The sequence below is a fragment of the Zootermopsis nevadensis genome, unplaced genomic scaffold (assembly GCF_977971745.1).
Source record: "Zootermopsis nevadensis isolate Lab colony 2312 unplaced genomic scaffold, Znev_1.0 Znev_ptg000064l, whole genome shotgun sequence".
Taxonomy (NCBI): domain Eukaryota; kingdom Metazoa; phylum Arthropoda; class Insecta; order Blattodea; family Termopsidae; genus Zootermopsis; species Zootermopsis nevadensis.
Genome location: NW_028259195.1, coordinates 2,321,665 through 2,347,624, shown reverse-complemented (window position 1 = coordinate 2,347,624; position 25,960 = coordinate 2,321,665). Strand labels below are relative to the sequence as shown.

At 34.2% G+C, this 25,960-nt stretch overlaps 1 protein-coding gene and 1 long non-coding RNA gene across 14 annotated transcripts in view; one reads left to right on the top strand and one right to left on the bottom strand.

Annotated features, from left to right (window-relative positions):
* The window catches only part of LOC110840947 (uncharacterized), a 47,437-nt gene that overhangs the window by 12,438 nt on the left and 9,039 nt on the right, over positions 1–25,960 (bottom strand). For 7 of the 13 annotated variants that reach the window (XR_015532791.1, XR_015532789.1, XR_015532788.1 and 4 more), the window contains 6 exons: positions 23,522–23,622; positions 19,318–19,436; positions 16,436–16,554; positions 10,172–10,274; positions 4,767–4,860; positions 4,228–4,511 (listed from right to left, as the gene is read on the bottom strand). Coding sequence is in view for 2 of the 13 variants with exons in the window: in XM_087341175.1 (XP_087197301.1) it covers positions 4,512–4,516; positions 4,767–4,860; positions 10,172–10,274; positions 16,436–16,554; positions 19,318–19,436; positions 23,522–23,622 (541 nt within the window). In the remaining 11 variants the exon portion in view is untranslated. Of the gene's footprint in view, positions 1–4,227; positions 4,517–4,766; positions 4,861–10,171; positions 10,275–16,435; positions 16,555–19,317; positions 19,437–23,521; positions 23,623–25,960 lie in introns of those variants that run through there. The other 6 variants (XR_015532795.1, XR_015532796.1, XR_015532797.1 and 3 more) reach the window with 2 other exon arrangements.
* Positions 16,513–17,615, top strand: LOC147871114 (uncharacterized). Its single transcript, XR_015532801.1, has 2 exons — positions 16,513–16,591; positions 17,139–17,615. It is a non-coding gene; the product is annotated as an uncharacterized LOC147871114 (long non-coding RNA).

The following is a 25,960-nucleotide window of genomic DNA, read 5'->3' as shown; positions in this document are numbered from 1 at the left end:
CAGCTACTGTACAGTGAAATGTGATCGGGATCTCCACTAACAGCGACATGGCAGTTATCAGTTCCACTAATTCAAACAGTTGCTGCAAATAACCAGTTATTGGAAAGTGCAGCTACTAACCAGTGAAATGTAAATGGCTACTGATATAACTGTTAATGTCAGTTACCAGTTCCTGTTATTTAAATAACGGCAGGAAACTGGTTACTGGTAATTCAGCTGCCGACCTCAGCTACTGTTCAGTGAAACGTTATCAGGATCTCCACTAACAGCGACATGGCAGTTATCAGTTCCACTAATTCAAACAGTTGCTGCAAATAACCAGTTATTGGAAAGTGCAGCTACTAACCAGTGAAATGTAAATGGCTACTGATATAACTGTTAATGTCAGTTACCAGTTCCTGTTATTTAAATAACAGCAGGAAACTGGTTACCGGTAATTCAGCTGCCGACCTCAGCTACTGTTCAGTGAAAAGTGATCGGGACCTCCATTAACAGCTACATGGCAGATACCAGTTCCACTAATTCAAACAGTTGCTGCAAATAACCAGTTATTGGAAAGTGCAGCTACTTACCAGTGAAATGTAAATGGCTACTGATATAACTGTTAATGTCAGTTACCAGTTCCTGTTATTTAAATAACAACAGGAAACTGGTTACTGGTAATTCAGCTGCCGACCTCAGCTACTGTACAGTGAAATGTGATCGGGATCTCCACTAACAGCGACATGGCAGTTATCAGTTCCACTAATTCAAACAGTTGCTGCAAATAAGTTATTGGAAAGTGCAGCTACTAACCAGTGAAATGTAAATAGCTAGTGATATAACTGTTAATGTCAGTTACCAGTTCCTGTTTTTTTTAATAAGAGCAGGAAACTGGTTACTGGTAATTCAGCTGCCGACCTCAGCTAATGTACAGTGAAATGTGATCGGGATCTCCACTAACAGCGACATGGCAGTTATCAGTTCCACTAATTCAAACAGTTGCTGCAAATAACCAGTTATTGGAAAGTGCAGCTACTAACCAGTGAAATGTAAATGGCTACTGATATAACTGTTAATGTCAGTTACCAGTTCCTGTTATTTAAATAACAACAGGAAACTGGTTACTGGTAATTCAGCTGCCGACCTCAGCTACTGTACAGTGAAATGTGATTGGGATCTCCACTAACAGCGACATGGCAGTTATCAGTTCCACTAATTCAAACAGTTGCTGCAAATAACAGTTATTGGAAAGTGCAGCTACTAACCAGTGAAATGTAAATGGCTACTGATATAACTGTTAATGTCAGTTACCAGTTCCTGTTATTTAAATAACAACAGGAAACTGGTTACTGGTAATTCAGCTGCCGACCTCAGCTACTGTACAGTGAAATGTGATCGGGATCTCCACTAACAGCGACATGGCAGTTATCAGTTCCACTAATTCAAACAGTTGCTGCAAATAACAGTTATTGGAAAGTGCAGCTACTAACCAGTGAAATGTAAATAGCTACTGATATAACTGTTAATGTCAGTTACCAGTTCCTGTTATTTAAATAACAGCAGGAAACTGGTTACTGGTAATTCAGCTGCCGACCTCAGCTACTGTTCAGTGAAACGTTATCAGGATCTCCACTAACAGCGACATGGCAGTTATCAGTTCCACTAATTCAAACAGTTGCTGCAAATAACAGTTATTGGAAAGTGCAGCTACTAACCAGTGAAATGTAAATAGCTACTGATATAACTGTTAATGTCAGTTACCAGTTCCTGTTATTTAAATAACAGCAGGAAACTGGTTACTGGTAATTCAGCTGCCGACCTCAGCTACTGTTCAGTGAAACGTTATCAGGATCTCCACTAACAGCGACATGGCAGTTATCAGTTCCACTAATTCAAACAGTTGCTGCAAATAACCAGTTATTGGAAAGTGCAGCTACTAACCAGTGAAATGTAAATGGCTACTGATATAACTGTTAATGTCAGTTACCAGTTCCTGTTATTTAAATAACAGCAGGAAACTGGTTACTGGTAATTCAGCTGCCGACCTCAGCTACTGTTCAGTGAAACGTTATCAGGATCTCCACTAACAGCGACATGGCAGTTATCAGTTCCACTAATTCAAACAGTTGCTGCAAATAACCAGTTATTGGAAAGTGCAGCTACTAACCAGTGAAATGTAAATGGCTACTGATATAACTGTTAATGTCAGTTACCAGTTCCTGTTATTTAAATAACAGCAGGAAACTGGTTACCGGTAATTCAGCTGCCGACCTCAGCTACTGTTCAGTGAAAAGTGATCGGGACCTCCATTAACAGCTACATGGCAGATACCAGTTCCACTAATTCAAACAGTTGCTGCAAATAACCAGTTATTGGAAAGTGCAGCTACTAACCAGTGAAATGTAAATGGCTACTGATATAACTGTTAATGTCAGTTACCAGTTCCTGTTATTTAAATAACAACAGGAAACTGGTTACTGGTAATTCAGCTGCCGACCTCAGCTACTGTACAGTGAAATGTGATCGGGATCTCCACTAACAGCGACATGGCAGTTATCAGTTCCACTAATTCAAACAGTTGCTGCAAATAACAGTTATTGGAAAGTGCAGCTACTAACCAGTGAAATGTAAATAGCTACTGATATAACTGTTAATGTCAGTTACCAGTTCCTGTTTTTTTTAATAACAGCAGGAAACTGGTTACTGGTAATTCAGCTGCCGACCTCAGCTACTGTACAGTGAAATGTGATCGGGATCTCCACTAACAGCGACATGGCAGTTATCAGTTCCACTAATTCAAACAGTTGCTGCAAATAACTAGTTATTGGAAAGTGCAGCTACTAACCAGTGAAATGTAAATGGCTACTGATATAACTGTTAATGTCAGTTACCAGTTCCTGTTATTTAAATAACAGCAGGAAACTGGTTACTGGTAATTCAGCTGCCGACCTCAGCTACTGTTCAGTGAAACGTTATCAGGATCTCCACTAACAGCGACATGGCAGTTATCAGTTCCACTAACCTAAACTGAACCTAACCTAACCTAACGTAACGTAACCTAACCTAACACAACATAACACTACCTAACACCCTAACTAACCTAACTTAACTTAACCTAAACTAACCTAACCTAAACTAACCCAACCCAACCTATACTGAACTAACCTAACGTAACCTAACTTAACCCAACCTAACTAACCTAACCTAACCTAACTTAACCTAACCTAACCTAAACTAACCCAACCCAACCTATACTGAACTAACCTAACCTAACTTAACCTAACCTAAACTAACTTAACCTAACCTAACGTAACCCAACCTAACCCAACTCAACTTAACGTAACCTAACCTAAACTAACTTAACCTAACCTAAACTGAACTGAACTAACCTAACCCAACCTAACACCCTAACTAACCTAACCTAAACTAACTTAACCTAACCTAAACTAACCTAACCTAACCTAACCTAAACTAACCTAACCTAAACTAACCTAACCTAAACTAACCCAACCTAACCTATACTGAACTAACCTAACTAACCTAAACTAACTTAACCTAACCTAAACTAACCCAACCCAACCTAACCTATACTGAACTAACCTAACCCAACCCAACCTAACTAACCTAACCTAACTTAACCTAACCTAACACAACATAACACTACCTAACACCCTAACTAACCTAACCTAACTTAACCTAACCTAAACTAACCTAACTTAACCTAAACTAACTTAACCTAACCTAAACTAACCCAACCCAACCTAACCTATACTGAACTAACCTAACCCAACCCAACCTAACTAACCTAACCTAACTTAACCTAAACTAACTTAACCTAACGTAACATAACCCAACCTAACCTAACTAACCTAACTTAACCTAACCTATACTGAACTGACCTAACTAACCTAACCCAACCTAACTAACCTAACCTAAACTAACCTAACCCAACCTAACTAACCTAACCTAAACTTAACCTAACCTATACTGAACTAACCTAACGTAACCTAATCTAACCCAACCCAACTAACCTAACCTATACTGAACTAACCTAACCTAACTAACCTAACATAACCTAACCTAACCTAAACTAACCTAACCTAACCCAACCTAAACTGAACTAACCTAAACTGAACTAACCCAACCTAACCTAATTATAGTTTCGAAGTATTCTAATAAAAGCGGGAACTCTAGTTATTTCTAGAACATTGTGCATTAATGTAACTTAGAATTTCGTTTCCTTACCCTTTTTAATGTTGCTTTTGTATTTCTCGTATACACTTCAGGAGATATTGTGCAGCGCACGGCATAGAGAACAAACTCAGATTTGTGCGTAGTCCAGAGAGTGCAATCTTTCCAGTCTTATTCCTTGTGTAAATTGTTGATCGGGGCAGTCAAGGCCTGTGATGATAACGATGGTAACTGCTGATTTAACCCAAGTTTTCGTAACAGGCAAGAGTGACGCTGCCTCGATGGGGAAGGCAAGAAGCACGTAGCGAGGATTGAAAATGGTACCGTACATTTCACACCTATACTGAAAAGTTCTTAATAAATAATGATTCCTAATGCATACAGTAATTACCATTCAATATGATATTATCGACTTACTACAAACATTATAGCTACTTTTATTACAATTATATATCTTCACGTATAAATGTTTATGTGGACATCCACCTCAAATGCTCATGCACGGTGAATATAAGAAATTATTGTTTTATTTGTTTAGAAAGAAACTCATTTCTAAACTTTATTATGTAATAAAGCACATCCATGATACTCACTGTGAGATCCTCGATCATGACTTCCGGAACCACATTCTCGTCTCGCAACCACAGTTCGTGACACGTTCGAATGAAAATGTTGATCGCTCGAAGCCTAAGAACAAAAATGTAAAATGAGTTTAAAATATTAGTGAATATTACTGTTAAAATCTTCAAATTATTATCTTACATATGTAAACAAACTTTCAGTGGTACGTAATATGAGAGTGAGATTCATAAAGCTGATATCAAGTGACTCACATAAATACTAACTAAAATCTAAGATATTGTAGGTGCGTCATATTGTGATTTATTTAAATAGTATTAAAAATATATATTAAAATTAGCCGTCGATCACAATATAATATAATTAAAAGATTAAAATATCATTTTATGTTCCCTATCGAGTACTCGATTAACATGTGGAACATACACGACATGTTTCGGCTATATATAGCCATCTTCTGGTGTTATGTTATAAACTTTTCACTGAATTTCTGATTTTTTACTGATTTTTAATGATTTTTACAACGAATGAAGAAACAATATAAAGGACAAGAACATCATAGAAAAATGAAGACTAAAAATCATTAAAAATCAGTAAAAAATCAGAAATTCAGTGAAAAGTTTAAATACATAACACCTGATGATGGCTATATATAGCCGAAACATGTCGTGTATGTTCCACATGTAAATCGAGTACTCGATAGGGAACGTAAAATGATATTTTAATCTTTTAATTATATTATATTGTGATTGACGGCTAAATTTAATATATATTTTTAATACTATTTAACTAAAATCTGTTAACGATTCTCTCAAGCATCCATCTATTATGGACGGTTCCATTCACTGGAATGAGGACAATTCAGAAAGAGGAAAAATGCTTAACAATTTTGAAATTAATAACCCTATCGTTCAATACATTTGTTTTCAAAAGCCCCCCCAAAAAATTTCCTAATTTGCTCTCAATACTTTTGCGGCATTAAGCCACCTTCGCACTGCTCCTCTCTTTATCTACTTCTTAAATTCAACACGTGTTGGAGTCTACGACCATCCAGAAAGGACAATATTCCCTCTTTGAAATCTTCCACCTATCCTTAAACTTTCTCCTGACTAATACACCATTACGAAAATACTGAACTGCAATTCTTTAACAAATTTTACTAGTTTTCGATACTCTGAGACAAAAATTGTCCGTCTATGGAGCAGACACGTTAAATATGACACAGTATTAGCACGACTCAAAATGCAAATAGAAAACCTAATCTGTGTGTAAACTGGAGAATATTTTTCCAGAGATACCAGCATCGCTTGTATATTTCACGTGCACGTAAACATTAACACCTTAGATTCGAAGCCATCTTAAAATGGCCTTAATAAAATTGTCTGCCTTACAATATATATTACTGTTAATGCAAGACGTTATAGAGCATGAATGTTAGAATAGAGGACAGACTCACGCACGCACGCAAAGTCAAAGGTAATTTTGTTACACTTTCAGTTCTCAGTACAAAGCAATTAGTGCTTAATTTGTGACAGCCGAGGGACACATCACTCTCTCTTATGCACTATTTATCTTCTACAGAATCAATAAAATATATACATAGAGGAAGAAGATTCTTATGAATTGCTCTAAAAAAAGTGGAGACATTGTTTTCCGTAACCTACAATTATAGCCGCGGTGGTCTAGCGGTCAGAACGCTGGCCTTGTAATCCTGGGGGTCTCGGGTGCCCGAATTTATAACTTGTGTTGGGCAAGGCCGTGGTCTAGGCAACACGGAGTTTTCCTCCGTGGCATCCCAACAATTACTCCATTCACACACAGATGAAGGCAATGGCAAACCACTTCTGGATCATCTGCCAAGAACGTATATGAACAGGTCCCAGTCCGAGAAAAGGATGGAAGGATCCTGTTCATATGGACCTGTCGTCAGACAGAACTTTGAACCGATGTGGCCATCGTTAAATTCAATTCCCTGCTTCTATGTCTCTGCAATAAGGATCTAATCCACAACGACCACAAATGCCTTGTCAGTTACAAGTAAAAATGCCAATTTTAAATGCTTTGTATCACAGCCTCCTCTGAGACGCGCGTGTTGTAGTGCAACATTACAGAATATTCTTTAATTCAGAGAATAAAAATAATCAATTTGAAACCACAGAAATGCATGTCCATTGTAGTCTTGTGGGTGGTGATGCCACGAGGCCTTGAAGAAGATTATCCGTGTTCGAGAGGAATGTATTGCTTACAAATGGAGGTGATACACCAAACCCTGACTATGGAGGCAGTTAATTCCTGTTAAATATTGGTTATCACCAACAAGACTACAAAGCATTACAACCCAGAAGGCAACTGTCATGAGAACCTCAGATCTCGTATAAATATTTATTATCTTATCATAATCAAACCTATATTCATGTTAGTAAATGCTGTCACAAATTAAGCTGTAAACATTCCAATAAACTAGAGTAATATAAGATATTGTAGGTGCGTCATATTGTGATTTATTTAAATAGTACTAAAAATATATTAAAATTGGCCGTCAATCACAATATAAGATAATTAAAAGATTAAAATATCATTTTACGTTCCGTATCGAGTACTCGATTTAAAATGAAAACTAAAAATCATTAAAAATCAGTAATTCAGTTAAAAAGTTTATAACTTAACACCTGATGACGGCTATATGATAGCCGAAACATGTCGTAAATGTTCCACATGTAAATCGAGTACTCGATACGGAACGTAAAATGATATTTTAATCTTTTAATTATCTTATATTGTGATTGACGGCCAATTTTAATATATTTTTAATACTATTTAGAGTAATATATTCATAACGGGTACCATAATGAGCTGCAATGAAAATACATCACGTAAAAGTAACATTATAATAACATCTTCCCTTCACACACACACACACATATATATATATATATAGAATCTATGAACATTTGTGTGAAAATTATATTTCATATCTTGAGATTTAAACTAGATGTAGCGAGTTTAAAATCTCATTGCAACAGGCATAAAATATTCTAAAAGTCCACGATCCTAAACACGTATTTCACCGATTGAAATCTACTTGGACTGATATCTTACGTCTATCGAGTGTCTGTCTGCAAACAAAATAAAAAAAAAAGATTTTTTTTTGGGACATTTTTGTTATAAGTCTGATAATAAAATGTACATATTAATATATTCATCTGGTATAACACCTATAATATAACTACGGCTTTTTTAATTAAAATATTCCACAAAAAAAAATATGAATGCTTTCGCTTATAAAAATGTAGTAATATTACCGATATCCCATTTCTTTTGAACGGTGCACAGAACAGTAAAGTGGTTATGTAAAAATATTATTTTTGGTGAGTATATTTCACAAAAAACTGTCGGTCTTCCCTAACCTCAAACTTCAGCTGAAATTCTATACTATATATATATATATATATATATATATATATATATATATATATTGTATACCAATTGTATAATGTCTAAGAATTTAATTCATAATTATATAAGGAGTATGGGTGTATCTGAAACTGAATGTAATGTTTTAATACGCTATCGTTACACATCCTGATGTATTCTACTGTTGATATATTATCTTATAACTGAATAATGAAGTTCATTTAATTTAATATAACATCAAGTGTAATGACAAAGAATATATCAGAGCAAGGATTATCAGTCATTTGGAGGTCTGTGGCCACGATAACCATTTCTTACCAACCCACCGACACGTACGTATAGAAATTACGACATTTATTGAAAAGCCATACGAAATCCATAAACATTTATAAAATGTACTGAATATAGAGGGTGTGCGTGGTTTAAGCATTAGTTAACAAGTGGTTATTAATACAGAACACAACTGCAATCACAAACTCCTTTCTGGCTTCCGCTAGAACCTATGTGACTAACATACGCAGCGATCATTCAAGCCTGAGGTTAGATTAGGTACCAATCTCATTATTTTGATGCTGGATATAATAATTACTGCAAACATCTGTAAAAATATTAGATTTAAAGTAAACGAGAAATAACGTAATCAAAATGAACGCAGGAGAGCGAGAGGCAATGTACAGAAAGTTCAAACGAAAGCTTATGCATTATGATATGGATTACTGACGAGAGAAAGGAACTACATCTGAAATAGCAGATATAATACCTCAATCAACTTGTTACTATTTAAAGTAGACGCAACGTAGAATGGGACATTCACACTGGAAAACTTGACGTACTTCCTTAAATCTTAGCAGCCCAGGAATTATATTCCAGATATCAGCGTGTCTAAAACTATCCGACAAAGATTATTCATGCCCATAGAATGATATAAATTTTCATACAGAGATAATGGTCTTATAGAATACTTAGGGCCACAATTACGAAACTTCATTCGAACCGTCTTAATTTTTTTTTTTTTAAAATTCCGGACTGCACATACGATTTTAGAAATACTAATCTCTGAACTAGAATGATTATATCAAATGTGTTGTTCTGCCCTAATACAGCGTCGACCTCCTACTTGAGACTTCCATAGACGTTAGGTCATTCACAGAATACATAAATTTTTTAGTTTAAATGAAGTGTTCCAAATAAGAATTTTTATATTTTCACATAGCATTTGTTGTCCCTGGAGAACTACAGCGAAAATGGAATTTAAGCCCTGAGATTGTAAATTACTGCAAATGATTTAATAAACCAATGATAAAAATGCTCCCTGTGTACAATTTTATTTCTAATGAGTCGTAGTTCCAAGCGGTTATGAAAACATTCGAAACGATGACTAACGGAGTTCAGAAAATCACCCTTTACGCAAAATAAGGTATGAAAACAGGGGAAAACAATTTATCGGCCAAACTATTTTAATTTTACAGCGCTCGTAAACTGATCCAGTGTTTTCGTCGTATTTAAACATTTCACATTTTGCGATTACTCTAAGAGATTAATTTCTTACTAAGATCATAGTTTACGTCACTGTGTAGGTTAACTGTTGAGATTTTTTAAAAAAAAATAACCTATGGATGGGGAGAAGGGGACAAAATATTCTTATAAATAGAAATAAATGATAAGGCGTGTCATTCCTACGAAAAGGGAAAAATATAACAAATTATAAGAATCAAAATTATACAGAAATGAAAGATTTAAGGGAACTGAAAAATTTTTTTACTCAAAATTGTATCACCCAGAACTATAATAAAACAAATATTTTTTAAGTACAAAAAAAGATTTTGATTTTGAACTTATAAATATATTCCTATATACAAAATTCTGTAAGCAATTATTATGTGAGAGGTTGAAACCACGTAGACGTTTTCAAGTGGGCGCCCCGAAACGGTCCCAGACATACCAAATATTACATATCAAAGACGATCAATAATTTTTATGAAAAAATTAATCAATTATAACTTACATCATGCAGATTCTGTATAGTACGTCCCAAATCTTCTGCCGTGTTGTTGAAGGATGTCGACGTCGAGGTTCGAATAAATTCGGGAGTGTTCTTCACCAGCGATCTGGGTAAAAAAGAATTGTTCAATAAATGATCACAAAATCTGTGAGGGAGTTAAGGAGAACACCCATAAAAATGTTGACCACTGAAGAGATCGGAGGGACCAGTTCGACTAATCCTGGGATCAGAATGGACCCCAAAGGCCCAACCCCCGAAGACAAATTACTATTAGCCATTCTCGAGTTATCGTACAGAAGAACGTGTGGTTTGTGAGGACACAGATAGATGGCAGCACGTTCTAAGCTGAAATCTGCGACAGATAACAACAAACTGAATACTGGTGGCAACCCTGTATGGGCCAAGATCATTGGATAAAGTCTGCTATACAAGGTCTGGGGAAATATTTCATGCTAAAACCCCAGGGGTGTCAAACCTAGTGGGAAAGCTCAAGAAGTTCAAGGCTTGGAGGTGGCCTAGCAGTGCGAGTGGCATGCCCAGGGTGGTCTAACGACCCAGGATGACGGAAGCGCTCCGGTTTCAAAGCCACGGATTTTGAATGTTCGGAGGGCATTCACTCATCTACATTGATATGAGTCACGAGAATAAAGCTGTTAAATAAACGTAATAATTATAACTATGACAAAATCTTTCAAAGACTTAAATTCACACGAAACTATTCACTTTTAGATTACAACCATTCAAATTCCTGAGGTCATATACAAAATTACAATCTATATTAAGATATTCACTAATTACTGTTATTATACACACTGAAACAAAATTAAAATTTCTGTTTTAAAGTCATTTTTTTAACAGGGACCAAAACTAGAATAATAAAACAAATCTCAGCTCATCTGAGACCTCCTTTCTTAACATTTTATTTATTATATATTAAATCTTGTCCGTCTAATCACAATAAATTCTTATTAAATATTAAAATATTTAAAATATATCAAATGATGTTCTTTATCGAAATATTCGATTTACATTAGACCATCATTTTTTCACGACATGTTTCAGTTCCTAAAAGAACAGTCTTCAGGTGAATATAATTATATAAAGATTCAAATTAATAATAACTTAAATACAATTTCTATATATTATTTTAGCGTACATTTTTATCAGACATCGTTTGATATGTGATACAAATGTACGCTAAAATAAAAATCTGATATAAATGTACGCTAAAATAATATATAGAAATTGTATTTAAGTTATTATTAATTTGAATCTTTATATAATTATATTCACCTGAAGATAGTTCCTTTAGGAACTGAAACATGTCGTGGAAAAAATGATGGTCTAATGTAAATCGAATATTTCGATAAAGAACATCATTTGATATATTTTGAATGTTAATTATTGTAATATTTTAATATTTAATAAGAATTTATTGTGATTAGACGGGACAAGTTTTAAAATATAAATTTATATTTAAATTACACATACAAATGATGTACAGTTACCAAGATAATGAACAGAATGAAAAACATTTAGTTACATAAATTTTATTTTTCAACTGAAATTGAATTAATCATATCAGATATCAGTTTTGCTGACATACATTTATGTCAGATATTTAATTAAATGGATATATAAAAGTCACATGCACGAGTATATAACGATACGCACATAAAATGATAATTTTAATTAAACTTTATAGCCCGGAATAGATTCTAATATTCTCCGTCAAATCTTTACTACCTCTTTGTTTAGTAACCTCGCTGCATGCGTTAGAGTACGACATTGACTGGACACTGTAGCGCGGTGCTTCATGGTTAATAAATCCTGCATTTCAATTTCAGCCCCGAATTTCAAAATATTAAAGACAGATGACTGCCTCCTCCCACGTCGTACGTAATTCACAATAACCACACCATTTACGCTACGAAACAAATAACTGAGAAGACACTTTTTACCGTAACATTATAGAAACAAGGCAGTACAGAACCTCATGACTTACGCGGATTAGTTAGGGCACGTACCGAATGTGATATCCACGATTAATATCAATGCAAAGAGCAAAACATTGTTATAGACATACAATTGATTTTCCTAAAAATATTCTTCATATTAAAATCCACTGTGCCAGTCATTTACCATCAGCTGGCTGAATTTTCTTGCTAAAACTTTGTGTAACCCTGGAACTGGGACATTTAAGGCTATTAGAAACCAATGTCTGCCGCTGTGAAAGAGAACTGTTTCGCTGTGTAGTCGAATCCTCTCGTTAGATACTATATAATCTTAGCTATTGAAAATATTAATAATTTGTAGGTACAAGTATCTTTTATACGATTATTAAGTACCTTTGAGAAAAATTTAATGTCTCTAGTGGACGTTTTGAAGCTGTGTCCAGGTACTGAATAAGTTTCTACAGAAGCAGCAGCCTGCTCTGGATTCAGTTCCACCACCAACGGATTGGCCTCAACAGAAGAATCATTTGAGATATTAACGTCATATAATTTTTTTTACAAGATATAAACAGAATTTAAGAATTTATTTTTAAAAAACGACGACGACTGTTTGTGTAATATCATATTCGTTTCGAGGAACGAAATAACTCGAAGTCTCTCTTACTATTACAGTTTAAATGATTAAGAAAAGTCCTCACGAAACGCTGTTTTCTTTCGGACAACATTTCAATGTGAGATTGAAAAAAAAGTATTTCCAATTTGATATCTGAGATTTTGGATGTCATAAGAATATGGAACGCGATCTTCTGGATTACATTACAGCGCAGTCTACGTTAGGTTACCAATGTTCAGAGATAGAAGGCAATCGTCGTGCTAACGTAGCTTTATTACATTTATTGAAATGAATTTATCAATAACGTCGTAAACATTTTTCTATGCATTGCCAACAAAACAGCGCATGACAATTTTCATGTGTTTTTAGGATTTATGTGGTGGTACACTGGTAAAGAGAATTACTGTGGAATGACATTTCTTCCGACACGTTGTGCCACGTTCCACCCAAAGGAGACTGAGTGGTGTTGGCGATTTATAAACCTTAGTGACATTCTTATTTTCTCGGACCCTTATAAATGATTGGTGACTAGAAACAGAAATTTTAAAGAAAAAGGAAAACAGACAGGGAATTTCTTTATTAGTTCAGAAAACTGTTAGCTTCTCAAGAAGCCCTTTGCTCCGTAGCAGTGAGACGTGCGTCATCTTCGCAAGTGGATAATTACATGAAAGTTTCTGTTACGAAAGTAACTTGCTGGTAATGGAGCATCAAGATGATAAACTCCACGTCCATAAGTCACCTTCTAATTCAGTTATTTTTAATAGTTTCACGCACGTTATACAAAAATATTAATTTTCGACAAAAATATTCCTCTTATATACACAAAAAATACTTGGGAGAGGTTAATTTCAGTCTCACACAATAATTCTAAGTAATAAATACCTAATTCTATGCAAGCCTGAAAGTAAGGTGGAGAAAGGTGGTAATATTCCAGATTAAGTTCAGTGAATTACTTACGTATGTAACTTACAGCCTTGGTACTTCAGAAATTCCTGTGAACGCTCTGTCCTTTTCCTTCTCCTTGTCAGTCAGTAAATCATACGGCCCCTCCTATTATTATTATTCAGTGTTCTGTCTTACGACTGGTCCATTGCTCCGCCCAAAAAGAGCTCTCCAGTTTTCCCTATTCTCAGCTTCTCGTTTAAATTCCTGGAACTTCATCTCCTGTACGGCAGCAAAATTATTTATTTAGTTCATGCATTCATTTCATTAGGATTTAAAAGCTGAGACTAGATATAATAAAAAATGATATATTTTTTCTGTCCGTGTAGCAAATGAATATCTTGAATTTAGGTTTATTCTACGGTGATAAATATATTTGCAGAACAGGTTGAACAAAGATCTTGAATCTCTCGCATAATGCCTAAAATTTTATTTAAAGTCTTTTATTTCGAGACTTGTCGGAACAAAAGTTTCAAGGCTAATTTACACTAGTGGCTTTACGTGCAAGTTGCATCCTCAAAATTATAATTTGGATAGTAATTTTGAAAATAGAGTCACAGTGCATTCCTGTTGGATATTTCTGATTCTCAGTTTATTTCTCAGCTGTAAAGGTTATGGGATAATGAGTACCTATAACGAGTTGAGGAGGAGGAGGATATGGAAGAAAGCGAATGTGGCCGATTTTAAGGCAACTGTCACAGGATTCAACTGGAAGGATTACGGAACTTCAAGAAAATATAAATACGTAAGAACAGTCTGACCTCAGGCAATTAAACCCAGAAGTACCAAATACTTAACAGTATTTGATTCATGATTTACGGAGTAAGATATTAAATATATAACATTTAATACTGCGACAGTTAGTAAATAAAACAGTTATAGTAAGAGACAACTACAGTTCTAAGTTTGAAAAAAAAGTTAATGAAATACTAAGATTTCCATGTATCTGTGTCAATTCAGAAAAAATAATATCAAGTTATGGTAGGCGACATACAGAAAAATTACATTCTTTTATGTCCAAGAAGAACAAATTTTTAATAAAAATAATGAAATGAGATGATAATGTTGCGTCATATTGTGTTGAGATATATACTTGTTCAATTTTATCAGTCTAAACACAATAAAATATTATTATTAAATATTAAAATATTATTACAATTAACATTTAAATATTTAAAATATATTAAAATGATGCTCTCAATCTAAATCGAGCATTTCGATGGAGAGCATCATTTTAATATATTTTAAATATTTAAATGTTAATTGTAATAATATTTTAATATTTAATAATAATATTTTATTGTGTTTAGACTGATAAAATTGAACAAGTAAAAATAAGGAACTCAAGTTTATCAATGTTTCAAGCCACTACTTTACTGTCCACATCTTTCTCCGACACACTGGTATCTCAAATTATTACATCTTCGTAAACCGCCTGTGAGTACGATGGCTATTGGTGGTCGGGAGTTTAAATTCATGAAGCCTCGTGGACCAAATTCAAATTTATTCTGGCATCACAGAAAAGAATTCTGCTGCACTGAGGATAACAATATCCAGGCAGATAAGACGTAAAATATTACCAAGCTTATTATCCCAGATTGAGAAGAAACATAGGAGTAATATTCCTATTAATCAGATATTAACAAACCTTAAATGGAACCTAACGAGGTGAATATATATTTAGAGACAGAATTATTTCACAGTAGAGTAAGAGTGTGATGATGAATCGTAAGTATATTGTTTACCATATGCGTGCAAGCTGTCAACCTTCATTATTTTCCCATCAGACTGCGCCCTGTCTTCCGTTGTTTTCTTAATTAAATTTTTGAGATGATAAACTTGCGTCATATTGTGATAAATATATATTTGTTTAAATCTTGTCCGTCTAATAACAATAAATTCTTATGAAATATTAAAATATTACAATAATTAACATTGAAGAATGATGGTCTAATGTAAATCGAATATTTCAATAAAGAACATCATTTGATATATTTTAAATATTTTAAATGTTAATTATTGTAATATATTAATATTTAATAAGAATTTATTGTGATTAGACGGACAAGATTTAAAATATATATTTATTATATCACAATATGACGCAACTTTACCATCTCATTTTATTTATTGTTATGGTTTGATGCTAACAAAATTGAAGAAAGTGTTTTCAATTTATTGATCTGTCGTGATAAGATTACAATACAAAATATTTTATTCTCTTGTAAAATGCGGTCATTAAAATGGTCTGACTTAAATGGAAACTGATATGGCACAACAATTTATTACGAAATCATGAAACGTCAAACTCGATAAAACTTTGTTCGTCCATTATCGAGCTATTTCATGTGGAAGGAATAACGCACGGCTTAGACGCACATAACACCACATAATTTGCCAAGAAAGATTAAAAGAAACCCCATGAACCTGGTCTCTAGGCTCAGATTTGAATGTAGGATCTCCCAAACATGAAGCAGGAATCATACTTGGCTGTGATACTTAATAATTCCTTGTTACGTCATCTCTCTCAGGTTTACATAATCCCCTCAGAACTTCATTTTTGGTATGTTCTTCCTTCACTGATATAAAGCAACAGTTAAGTAATGTGTAGGTAAAATATTTTAAGTACCAGTAGAGTTGACCGCACGTAAAGTTAATAAATGAAGGTGCCGAAAGCTCGTAAGACCTTAAATGCTCGTCAGTCAAACTCTTTGCATACCTGAACCTCAACTAATTTTCTCGAAACACCTTATTTACCTGGCCACCATTTCTTTCTCCTTCAAAGATGTGGCCCCTACGTTGCTGGCAGCAGTTGCCGCAGAGACGAAGTAATTTCTGTGAGTGCCAAAATATTTTTCCATCGATGGGAGCACTACCTGTAAAAGAAGATGAACAATTTATATTTATGAGATGGTAAAGTTGCGTCATATCGTGATATAATAAATATATATTTTAAATATTCTTATTAAATATTAAAATATTTAAAATTTATCAAATGATGTTCTTTATCGAAATATTCGATTTACATTAGACCATCATTTTTTCCACGACATGTTTCAGTTTCTAAAAGAACTATCTTCAGGTGAATATAATTATATAAAGATTCAAATTAATAATAACTTAAATACAATTTCTATATATTATTTTAGCGTACATTTTTATCAGACATTTTTCTGTCCGTGTAGCACCTGAATATCTTGAATTTAGGTTTATTCTACGGTGATAAATATATTTGCAGAACAGGTTGAACAAAGATCTTGAATCTCTCGCATAACGCCTAAAATTGTATTTTAAAGTCTTTTATTTCGAGACTTGTCGGAACCAAAGTTTCAAGGCTAATTTACACTAGTGGCTTTACGTGCAAGTTGCATCCTCAAAATTATAATTTGGATAGTAATTTTGAAAACAGAGTCACAGTGCATTCCTGTTGGATATTTCTGATTCTCAGTTTATTTCTCAGCCGTACAGGTTATGGGATAATGAGTACCTATAACGAGTTGAGGAGGAGGAGGATATGGAAGAAAGCGAATGTGGCCGATTTTAAGGCAACTGTCACAGGATTCAACTGGAAGGACTACAGAACTCCAAGAAAATATAAATACGTAAGAACAGTCTGACCTCAGGCATTTAAACCCAGAATCTTCAAACACAAATATAAATAAAAGTACCAAATACTTAACAGTATTTGATTTATGATTTACGGAGTAAGATATTAAATATATAACATTTAATACTGCGACAGTTAGTAAATAAAACAGTTATAGTAAGAGACAACTACAGTTCTAAGTTTGAAAAAAAAGTTAATGAAATACTAAGATTTCCATGTATCTGTGTCAATTCAGAAAAAATAATATCAAGTTATGGTAGGCGACATACAGAAAAATTACATTCTTTTATGTCCAAGAAGAACAAATTTTTAATAAAAATAATGAAATGAGATGATAATGTTGCGTCATATTGTGTTGAGATATATACTTGTTCAATTTTATCAGTCTAAACACAATAAAATATTATTATTAAATATTAAAATATTATTACAATTAACATTTAAATATTTAAAATATATTAAAATGATGCTCTCAATCTAAATCGAGCATTTCGATGGAGAGCATCATTTTAATATATTTTAAATATTTAAATGTTAATTGTAATAATATTTTAATATTTAATAATAATATTTTATTGTGTTTAGACTGATAAAATTGAACAAGTAAAAATAAGGAACTCAAGTTTATCAATGTTTCAAGCCACTACTTTACTGTCCACATCTTTCTCCGACACACTGGTATCTCAAATTATTACATCTTCGTAAACCGCCTGTGAGTACGATGGCTATTGGTGGTCGGGAGTTTAAATTCATGAAGCCTCGTGGACCAAATTCAAATTTATTCTGGCATCACAGAAAAGATTTCTGCTGCACTGAGGATAACAATATCCAGGCAGATAAGACGTAAAATATTACCAAGCTTATTATCCCAGATTGAGAAGAAACATAGGAGTAATATTCCTATTAATCAGATATTAACAAACCTTAAATGGAACCTAACGAGGTGAATATATATTTAGAGACAGAATTATTTCACAGTAGAGTAAGAGTGTGATGATGAATCGTAAGTATATTGTTTACCATATGCGTGCAAGCTGTCAACCTTCATTATTTTCCCATCAGACTGCGCCCTGTCTTCCGTTGTTTTCTTAATTAAATTTTTGAGATGATAAACTTGCGTCATATTGTGATAAATATATATTTGTTTAAATCTTGTCCGTCTAATAACAATAAATTCTTATGAAATATTAAAATATTACAATAATTAACATTGAAAAATGATGGTCTAATGTAAATCGAATATTGCAATAAAGAACATCATTTGATATATTTTAAATATTTTAAATGTTAATTATTGTAATATATTAATATTTAATAAGAATTTATTGTGATTAGACGGACAAGATTTAAAATATATATTTATTATATCACAATATGACGCAACTTTACCATCTCATTTTATTTATTGTTATGGTTTGATGCTAACAAAATTGAAGAAAGTGTTTTCAATTTATTGATCTGTCGTGATAAGATTACAATACAAAATATTTTATTCTCTTGTAAAATGCGGTCATTAAAATGGTCTGACTTAAATGGAAACTGATATGGCACAACAATTTATTACGAAATCATGAAACGTCAAACTCGATAAAACTTCGTTCGTCCATTATCGAGCTATTTCATGTGGAAGGAATAACGCACGGCTTAGACGCACATAACACCACATAATTTGCCAAGAAAGATTAAAAGAAACCCCATGAACCTCGTCTCCAGGCTCAGATTTGAATGTAGGATCTCCCAAACATGAAGCAGGAATCATACTTGGCTGTGATACTTAATAATTCCTTGTTACGTCATCTCTCTCAGGTTTACATAATCCCCTCAGAACTTCATTTTTGGTATGTTCTTCCTTCACTGATATAAAGCAACAGTTAAGTAATGTGTAGGTAAAATATTTTAAGTACCAGTAGAGTTGACCGCACGTAAAGTTAATAAATGAAGGTGCCGAAAGCTTGTAAGACCTTAAATGCTCGTCAGTCAAACTCTTTGCATACCTGAACCTCAACTAATTTTCTCGAAACACCTTATTTACCTGGCCACCATTTCTTTCTCCTTCAAAGATGCGGCCCCTACGTTGCTGGCAGCAGTTGCCGCAGAGACGAAGTAATTTCTGTGAGTGCCAAAATATTTTTCCATCGATGGGAGCACTACCTGTAAAAGAAGATGAACAATTTATATTTATGAGATGGTAAAGTTGCGTCATATCGTGATATAATAAATATATATTTTAAATCTTCTTATTAAATATTAAAATATTTAAAATTTATCAAATGATGTTCTTTATCGAAATATTTGATTTACATTAGACCATCATTTTTTCCACGACATGTTTCAGTTCCTAAAAGAACTATCTTCAGGTGAATATAATTATATAAAGATTCAAATTAATAATAACTTAAATACAATTTCTATATATTATTTTAGCGTACATTTTTATCAGACATTTTTCTGTCCGTGTAGCACCTGAATATCTTGAATTTAGGTTTATTCTACGGTGATAAATATATTTGCAGAACAGGTTGAACAAAGATCTTGAATCTCTCGCATAACGCCTAAAATTGTATTTTAAAGTCTTTTATTTCGAGACTTGTCGGAACAAAAGTTTCAAGGCTAATTTACACTAGTGGCTTTACGTGCAAGTTGCATCCTCAAAATTATAATTTGGATAGTAATTTTGAAAACAGAGTCACAGTGCATTCCTGTTGGATATTTCTGATTCTCAGTTTATTTCTCAGCTGTACAGGTTATGGGATAATGAGTACCTATAACGAGTTGAGGAGGAGGAGGATATGGAAGAAAGCGAATGTGTCCGATTTTAAGGCAACTGTCACAGGATTCAACTGGAAGGACTACGGAACTTCAAGAAAATATAAATACGTAAGAACAGTCTGACCTCAGGCATTTAAACCCAGAATCTTCAAACACAAATATAGAATAAAAGTACCAAATACTTAACAGTATTTGATTTATGATTTACGGAAATTAGAGGGGAAATTAGAGGGTATAAAGTTGATATGGCTTCTAATTGCATGAGAGACATACCAAATTTAGTGATAACACAAAATGAATCTAAAATAATTGGTGGGATGTACACATGTGAACTAAAACCGTGTAATAATAACATAAGACCACCTTTCCTTACAAAAAAGAAAAGCATTCCAATGTTTCTAAATTCAAAAGACTATAAACTTAATTACGTATGCGTAACAGCTCAGTTTTAATTGGAATAAACTTAAATAGTTACTTGTAACGTTACGTAAGCCATCGCTATTGCAGAACGTGGCAAGAAAATTAGAACACAGAGGATTATGTTGTCACCTTTCAATAATTCTGTCATCGTCATCCACAATCATAACAGAAGCCTTGCGGACACTACTCTGATTGAAATCCTTGCTGAAGAAGTGATACTGCGTTGTTACCCAGCCCACGTACACATGAGTCGGGTCCTGTCCAGGGAAGATCCTTACACCACAGAAGTACTCGTTGATGAGTCGAATATCTCGTTGCCAATAGATTCCGCTCCTGAGACAGCTGGGACAGACATTACTTTTGGACTTCTGTCTGGGATGGTAGGTGGAATAATTCTCGAGTCCGTCCGAAAGCAATCTGTTTACTCGTTAATTAATTTATATTTATTACTGAAATAAAATTAGCAGAATATGAAGTAACGCACAACTGAATAAGAGGGCAGCTTAGCCCCCCAACTGCAGAATACCAAAAGAATTAGAGACAGTACATGAGAAATTTTATACACAGAGGAACAAAAGTCATATCAAAATTAAACACCGTCTGTAACAAGCCCTGAAGATGGATAAGGAAGCCAAAACATAACCTTTTATTAAATAGAAGTCGAATGGATATTTCATGTACCTCTTATTACAACCTTATTGTATAGAAGCTCACCTGCGAGACCCTCGCTCGTGGTGTCCGCACATGTAGTCTACTAGTGCGGCCCATGCCAACTGGTTTTCTCTCAGGACTGACATCTCCATCCACAGCTGGTTCGGGAGTTCCTCCCTTCTTCAGACGACCATTGCTTGAATCACGTTCACGAGAGAAGAATCTATGATAAAATTTATATTTTAAAATAATTCGACAGTTCCAATTACATGTCAATTCTACTTTCAGCTCTTATGTCCATGACTTTGTCCTTCCTATCGAAAAGCAACGACAAGATTCAGAAATATTGGTGGCCGAGAAATAGACATCCTGAACCGAATAAACTTGTCAATGTTGCTCTTGAAGTACCTGCTACATAGGTCACAGTCAAGACAGGTTATTCTACGAGATGTTCTAACTGTGAGATGTTGCAAAATGTGCGACAGAAAGCAGTAGACAGACACGGATCGAGGACGAGTCCGGCAGAGACATAGTGAGGCATTCGCCGAGGTTGGCATGCATCCCTTGGTGAGAGTTTTGAAAAAAAAATTCAAAATTTTTCGAAAAATCAAAAAACGATGGAAATTGTCTGAAAAGCTCACAACACCCAAAAATTTTGAAATTTTTGAAAGTGGAATTTTTCAAAATTTCTTGGTTTTGTGCGCTTTTTGGACAATTTCCAGCGTTTTTTGATTTTTTACATTTTTTTTCAAAATTTTTCGAAAAATCAAAAATGTTTCAAGCCATTAAATTCCAGCCACTACTTTACTGTCCACATCTTTCTCCGACATACTGGTATCTCAAATTATTATATCTTCGTAAACCGCCTGTGAGTACGATGGCTATTGGTGGTCGGGAGTTTAAATTCATGAAGCCTCGTGGGCAAAATTCAAATTTATTCTGGCATCACAGAAAAGATTTCTGCTGCACTGAGGATAACAATATCCAGGCAGATAAGACGTAAAATATTACCAAGCTTATTATCCCAGATTGAGAAGAAACATAGGAGTAATATTCCTATTAATCAGATATTAACAAACCTTAAATGGAACCTTACGAGGTGAATATATATTTAGAGACAGAATTATTTCACAGTAGAGTAAGAGTGTGATGATGAATCGTAAGTATATTGTTTACCATATGCGTGCAAGCTGTCAACCTTCATTATTTTCCCATCAGACTGCGCCCTGTCTTCCGTTGTTTTCTTAATTAAATTTTTGAGATGATAAACTTGCGTCATATTGTGATAAATATATATTTGTTTAAATCTCGTCCGTCTAATCACAATTTAAAATTTAAACACGGCAATACTTCCAGATAGTTGGAACTCTCAATTCTGGCTGATACAAAAACATTCACCCACACAAAAAGTCATATTAAACACGACGTACATATATAGAACAACTTCGAATATGTTATTAAAATGGAATCTGGAAGAGAACATCATTGATATATGATAAACATCTGACTAAAATACAATAATATATAAAAAAAGTTGCATTTTTAGAAATTATGTTCAAGTTTATATAATTTTAATTTTATACACCTGAAGATAATTCATCTAAGAACTGAAACACGTCGTGAGAAAAAAATGATGTTCTAGTGTAAATCGAATGTTTCGATAGAGAACATCATATGGTATTTTAAATATTTTAAATTTTAAATTGCGATTAGACGGACAAGATTTAAACAAATATAATTAAATTTTGTCAAAATTCTTACAAGAAATCCATCCAGATAAATTCTGGCCTAGTGTACCACTGAAATAGGTTTCTTTTATTTATTTAAGACCATATTAAACACTCCAATGTGATAAGAGTTCATTTCAGATATCAAATCATCATGGAAAATGTGGGCATTTCTGTATCGTGAATTGACAGGAAAAGATCAAAAGTTATTCATACAGCTAACTCAGTCTAGAAATAACTTCACAGACCCTGCGTCGAGGCACGAACAGTCAGGTCGTACAACACGACTACAAAACTGAGGGTTCGGGGCTAAAGAAACCTGAAATAACTGAAAATAAATGTAAAGTAGTTACGTATATAAAGACAGATTTTTACAAAAACTCTACGTTCAGGTAAATGGGTTCATTCTCAAGAACAGAGCTTTCATTTGACATTCTAAGCTTAAAAATGCAATAAATACACTGTATTTTGTAACAAGGATCACTTTATATACACGCGCGTAGACCACGGGAATTTAGATGTCGTACCTAAAACATTAATGGTTTAGTTGTATGCTAGTGGCCAGCTCGAACGCACATAAGCCATAATGCAAGGCCAAGAAAGGTTAATATTTAAATGCTCTCTCTTCCCAGCTTTTATCTCAAATTATTATACACATACAAAAATTACCTTTCTGAAACGATTCATCCCAAGTCCCTGGATCAATCGTGATCAGCGACTTAACAACATCCTCAACCAGCAACGAACGGTCCACCAGTTTCAGCGAGGGCCTGAAATAACATCGAACATTTTCATCAGTACACGCACGGCTCTTTATAAAGAATAAATCGAACCAGACCATTCAACAAATGCCCAAGTTTATACAATTTATACGCAGTAGTCTCTTGTAACTGGTCCCACAAAAACTATCCTTAATCGCCCTGATGACGGAGGCAGTATGACCTCCGAAACGTTGGTTAACATCGACCAGACTACACGGCGCAACAACCCAGAAGACAGAAATCTTTATCTTTAATTGAATTTATTGAATACGTAAATATTCGACTTAGAAGCAATCTGATTGGCCATATGATACAAACATATCATTTATTAAAATTTTTATCATTAATATAAAAATGGGACCCTGTGGAACCAAGGGATCACTGTACTTGTATTCAAACATGCAGTTTAAGAAATATTTTATCCAATTTGTTGCTTTAATCCAAACAGGATTCAACTGTAACTGCGAGAATAAGAACCAATCACATCACAGACTTCAATAAATTCGAATCCCAATATCAAAAAAAATGTAATCCTGATTCAGCATTATAAAGTTTTTACGTGCACGTGTGTGTACGTATTTTCTCTTTTTTCACAGAGTACAACAAGTTTAACAACATTTTATTAGCAAAACAGAATTCTAATAATATTTTCTATTCTTCTTACAATAATTTAAAAATGTACGTCTGTCATATTCATCTGTGGTCTTAACTGATTCTGTTTTTAGGCAGCGCAGATTATGGTCCATTGCAGGATCTTCATATAATTCCTTTAACTCTGGACCCAACGGGACGATATATTCATTTTTACAAACCTCCCCGAAAGACAAAATCATTACTTGAGGTGATTACCTAAAACTCAAAATTTAATTAACATATACTACAGTAACTTATGAATATACAATCAAATTAGGCCAAACAGATGAACACAAAATTTTTAAGACTCGACACTGACAAAATAAGAATCGTATGGAAAAACACAAGACTAGTAAAAGATTAGCAAAGTTATGTTTTATAATTATGCGCTGTGCTGCTTCCAATTCCTATTTGCACACTTAACACAACGAAATGTCTACAAAGTCAAACTACAGAAGTAAGATTCTACTGCTGTGGGGTCTGTGAATTCTCTTCCATCTTGTGTTCGGATTTCTCGTCGTAAATATCTGAAGAAGATTTGTAGGTCTGAAGTACGTAAAAATACGTAAGGAGGATAAAGCACCATGTCAGAACTGATATAAAATTTACAGATGAGAATTAAAATTCATTTTAATTACAGCAGAATGGGATTCAATGAATTTAAGACAAGCACGCAAAAAACATTACGCAACACTTAAAAATGGATAATCTGAATAACGACGAGAAGAATCTGTTTACGTAAACTATTATAAAATACAGTTTAAAATTATAAATTTAATTATGGCACTAATATCGTATAAGTATTAGGATGAGCAAAGCAGCAAGAACTACTCGCATCGCCGTAGCATGTGATTCCAAGTGAAGCAGATCATAGAAACCCTGTCGCAAGGGCCCTGACATATAATAGTTGTTTCTGGTCCACATGGAGACAGAGGGCGTGAGCTGCACGATAATTGGGCTGGTAGCGGAGCGCGGCGTACAAAGTGAGAATGTGGGCGTGAGAACCGTAAGACAAAAGCCTCTTAGGAAATTCTATTATATTCCAGTGGTATTAATCAGCCGAGGCAAATATTTCGGAAACGCGTACACTACAATATTTATACTCAGATTCTCTACATACGAAACTGTAATCCTGTCACCTTTGAAATGAAACTGCAATGAGCTCTCTAGCCAAATAAGACTCTTATTTGCTACAGATTTCTGGGTTACGCTGGGCGAACTATTACGTTTTTCCTCGAGGTACAGGTTATAATTTGAAAGGCGATCATCCCATAATCAATTATGCTGCAAGGGGCTTTAGTATTTCATCCATTCTGTTAACCTGCCAGAATATCATCTCCAGTGCGTAAGTTCCTTCAACCGCAGTAACAGGCTCTAAAATTAATGACACCAGATTCACTTACTAAATTGTGGGTTGTGAAAGATAAAGCAGTCTTTTTTTTTAAATTCGACGTCTTTCAGATTGTCATTTCTTGAGAGACAAATTTAGAAAATGTTTTCTTTGGGGTATTTTCAAACTATTAGACTAAACATTTTGTAAAACTAAAAGTAAAGCTAAACTGCTACGGGCCACGTAGGTGCTTGGGGGGGAGAGGAGGTGTAGCTCCCACTCGTTCTCAACTCAGGCACTAGACGGAGGCAAGTAGTCAGTGTCACGACCTGGCCGCGCCTTACTCCTGGGGAAAGGACCCCTGGTACCCATTATCTGTCATAG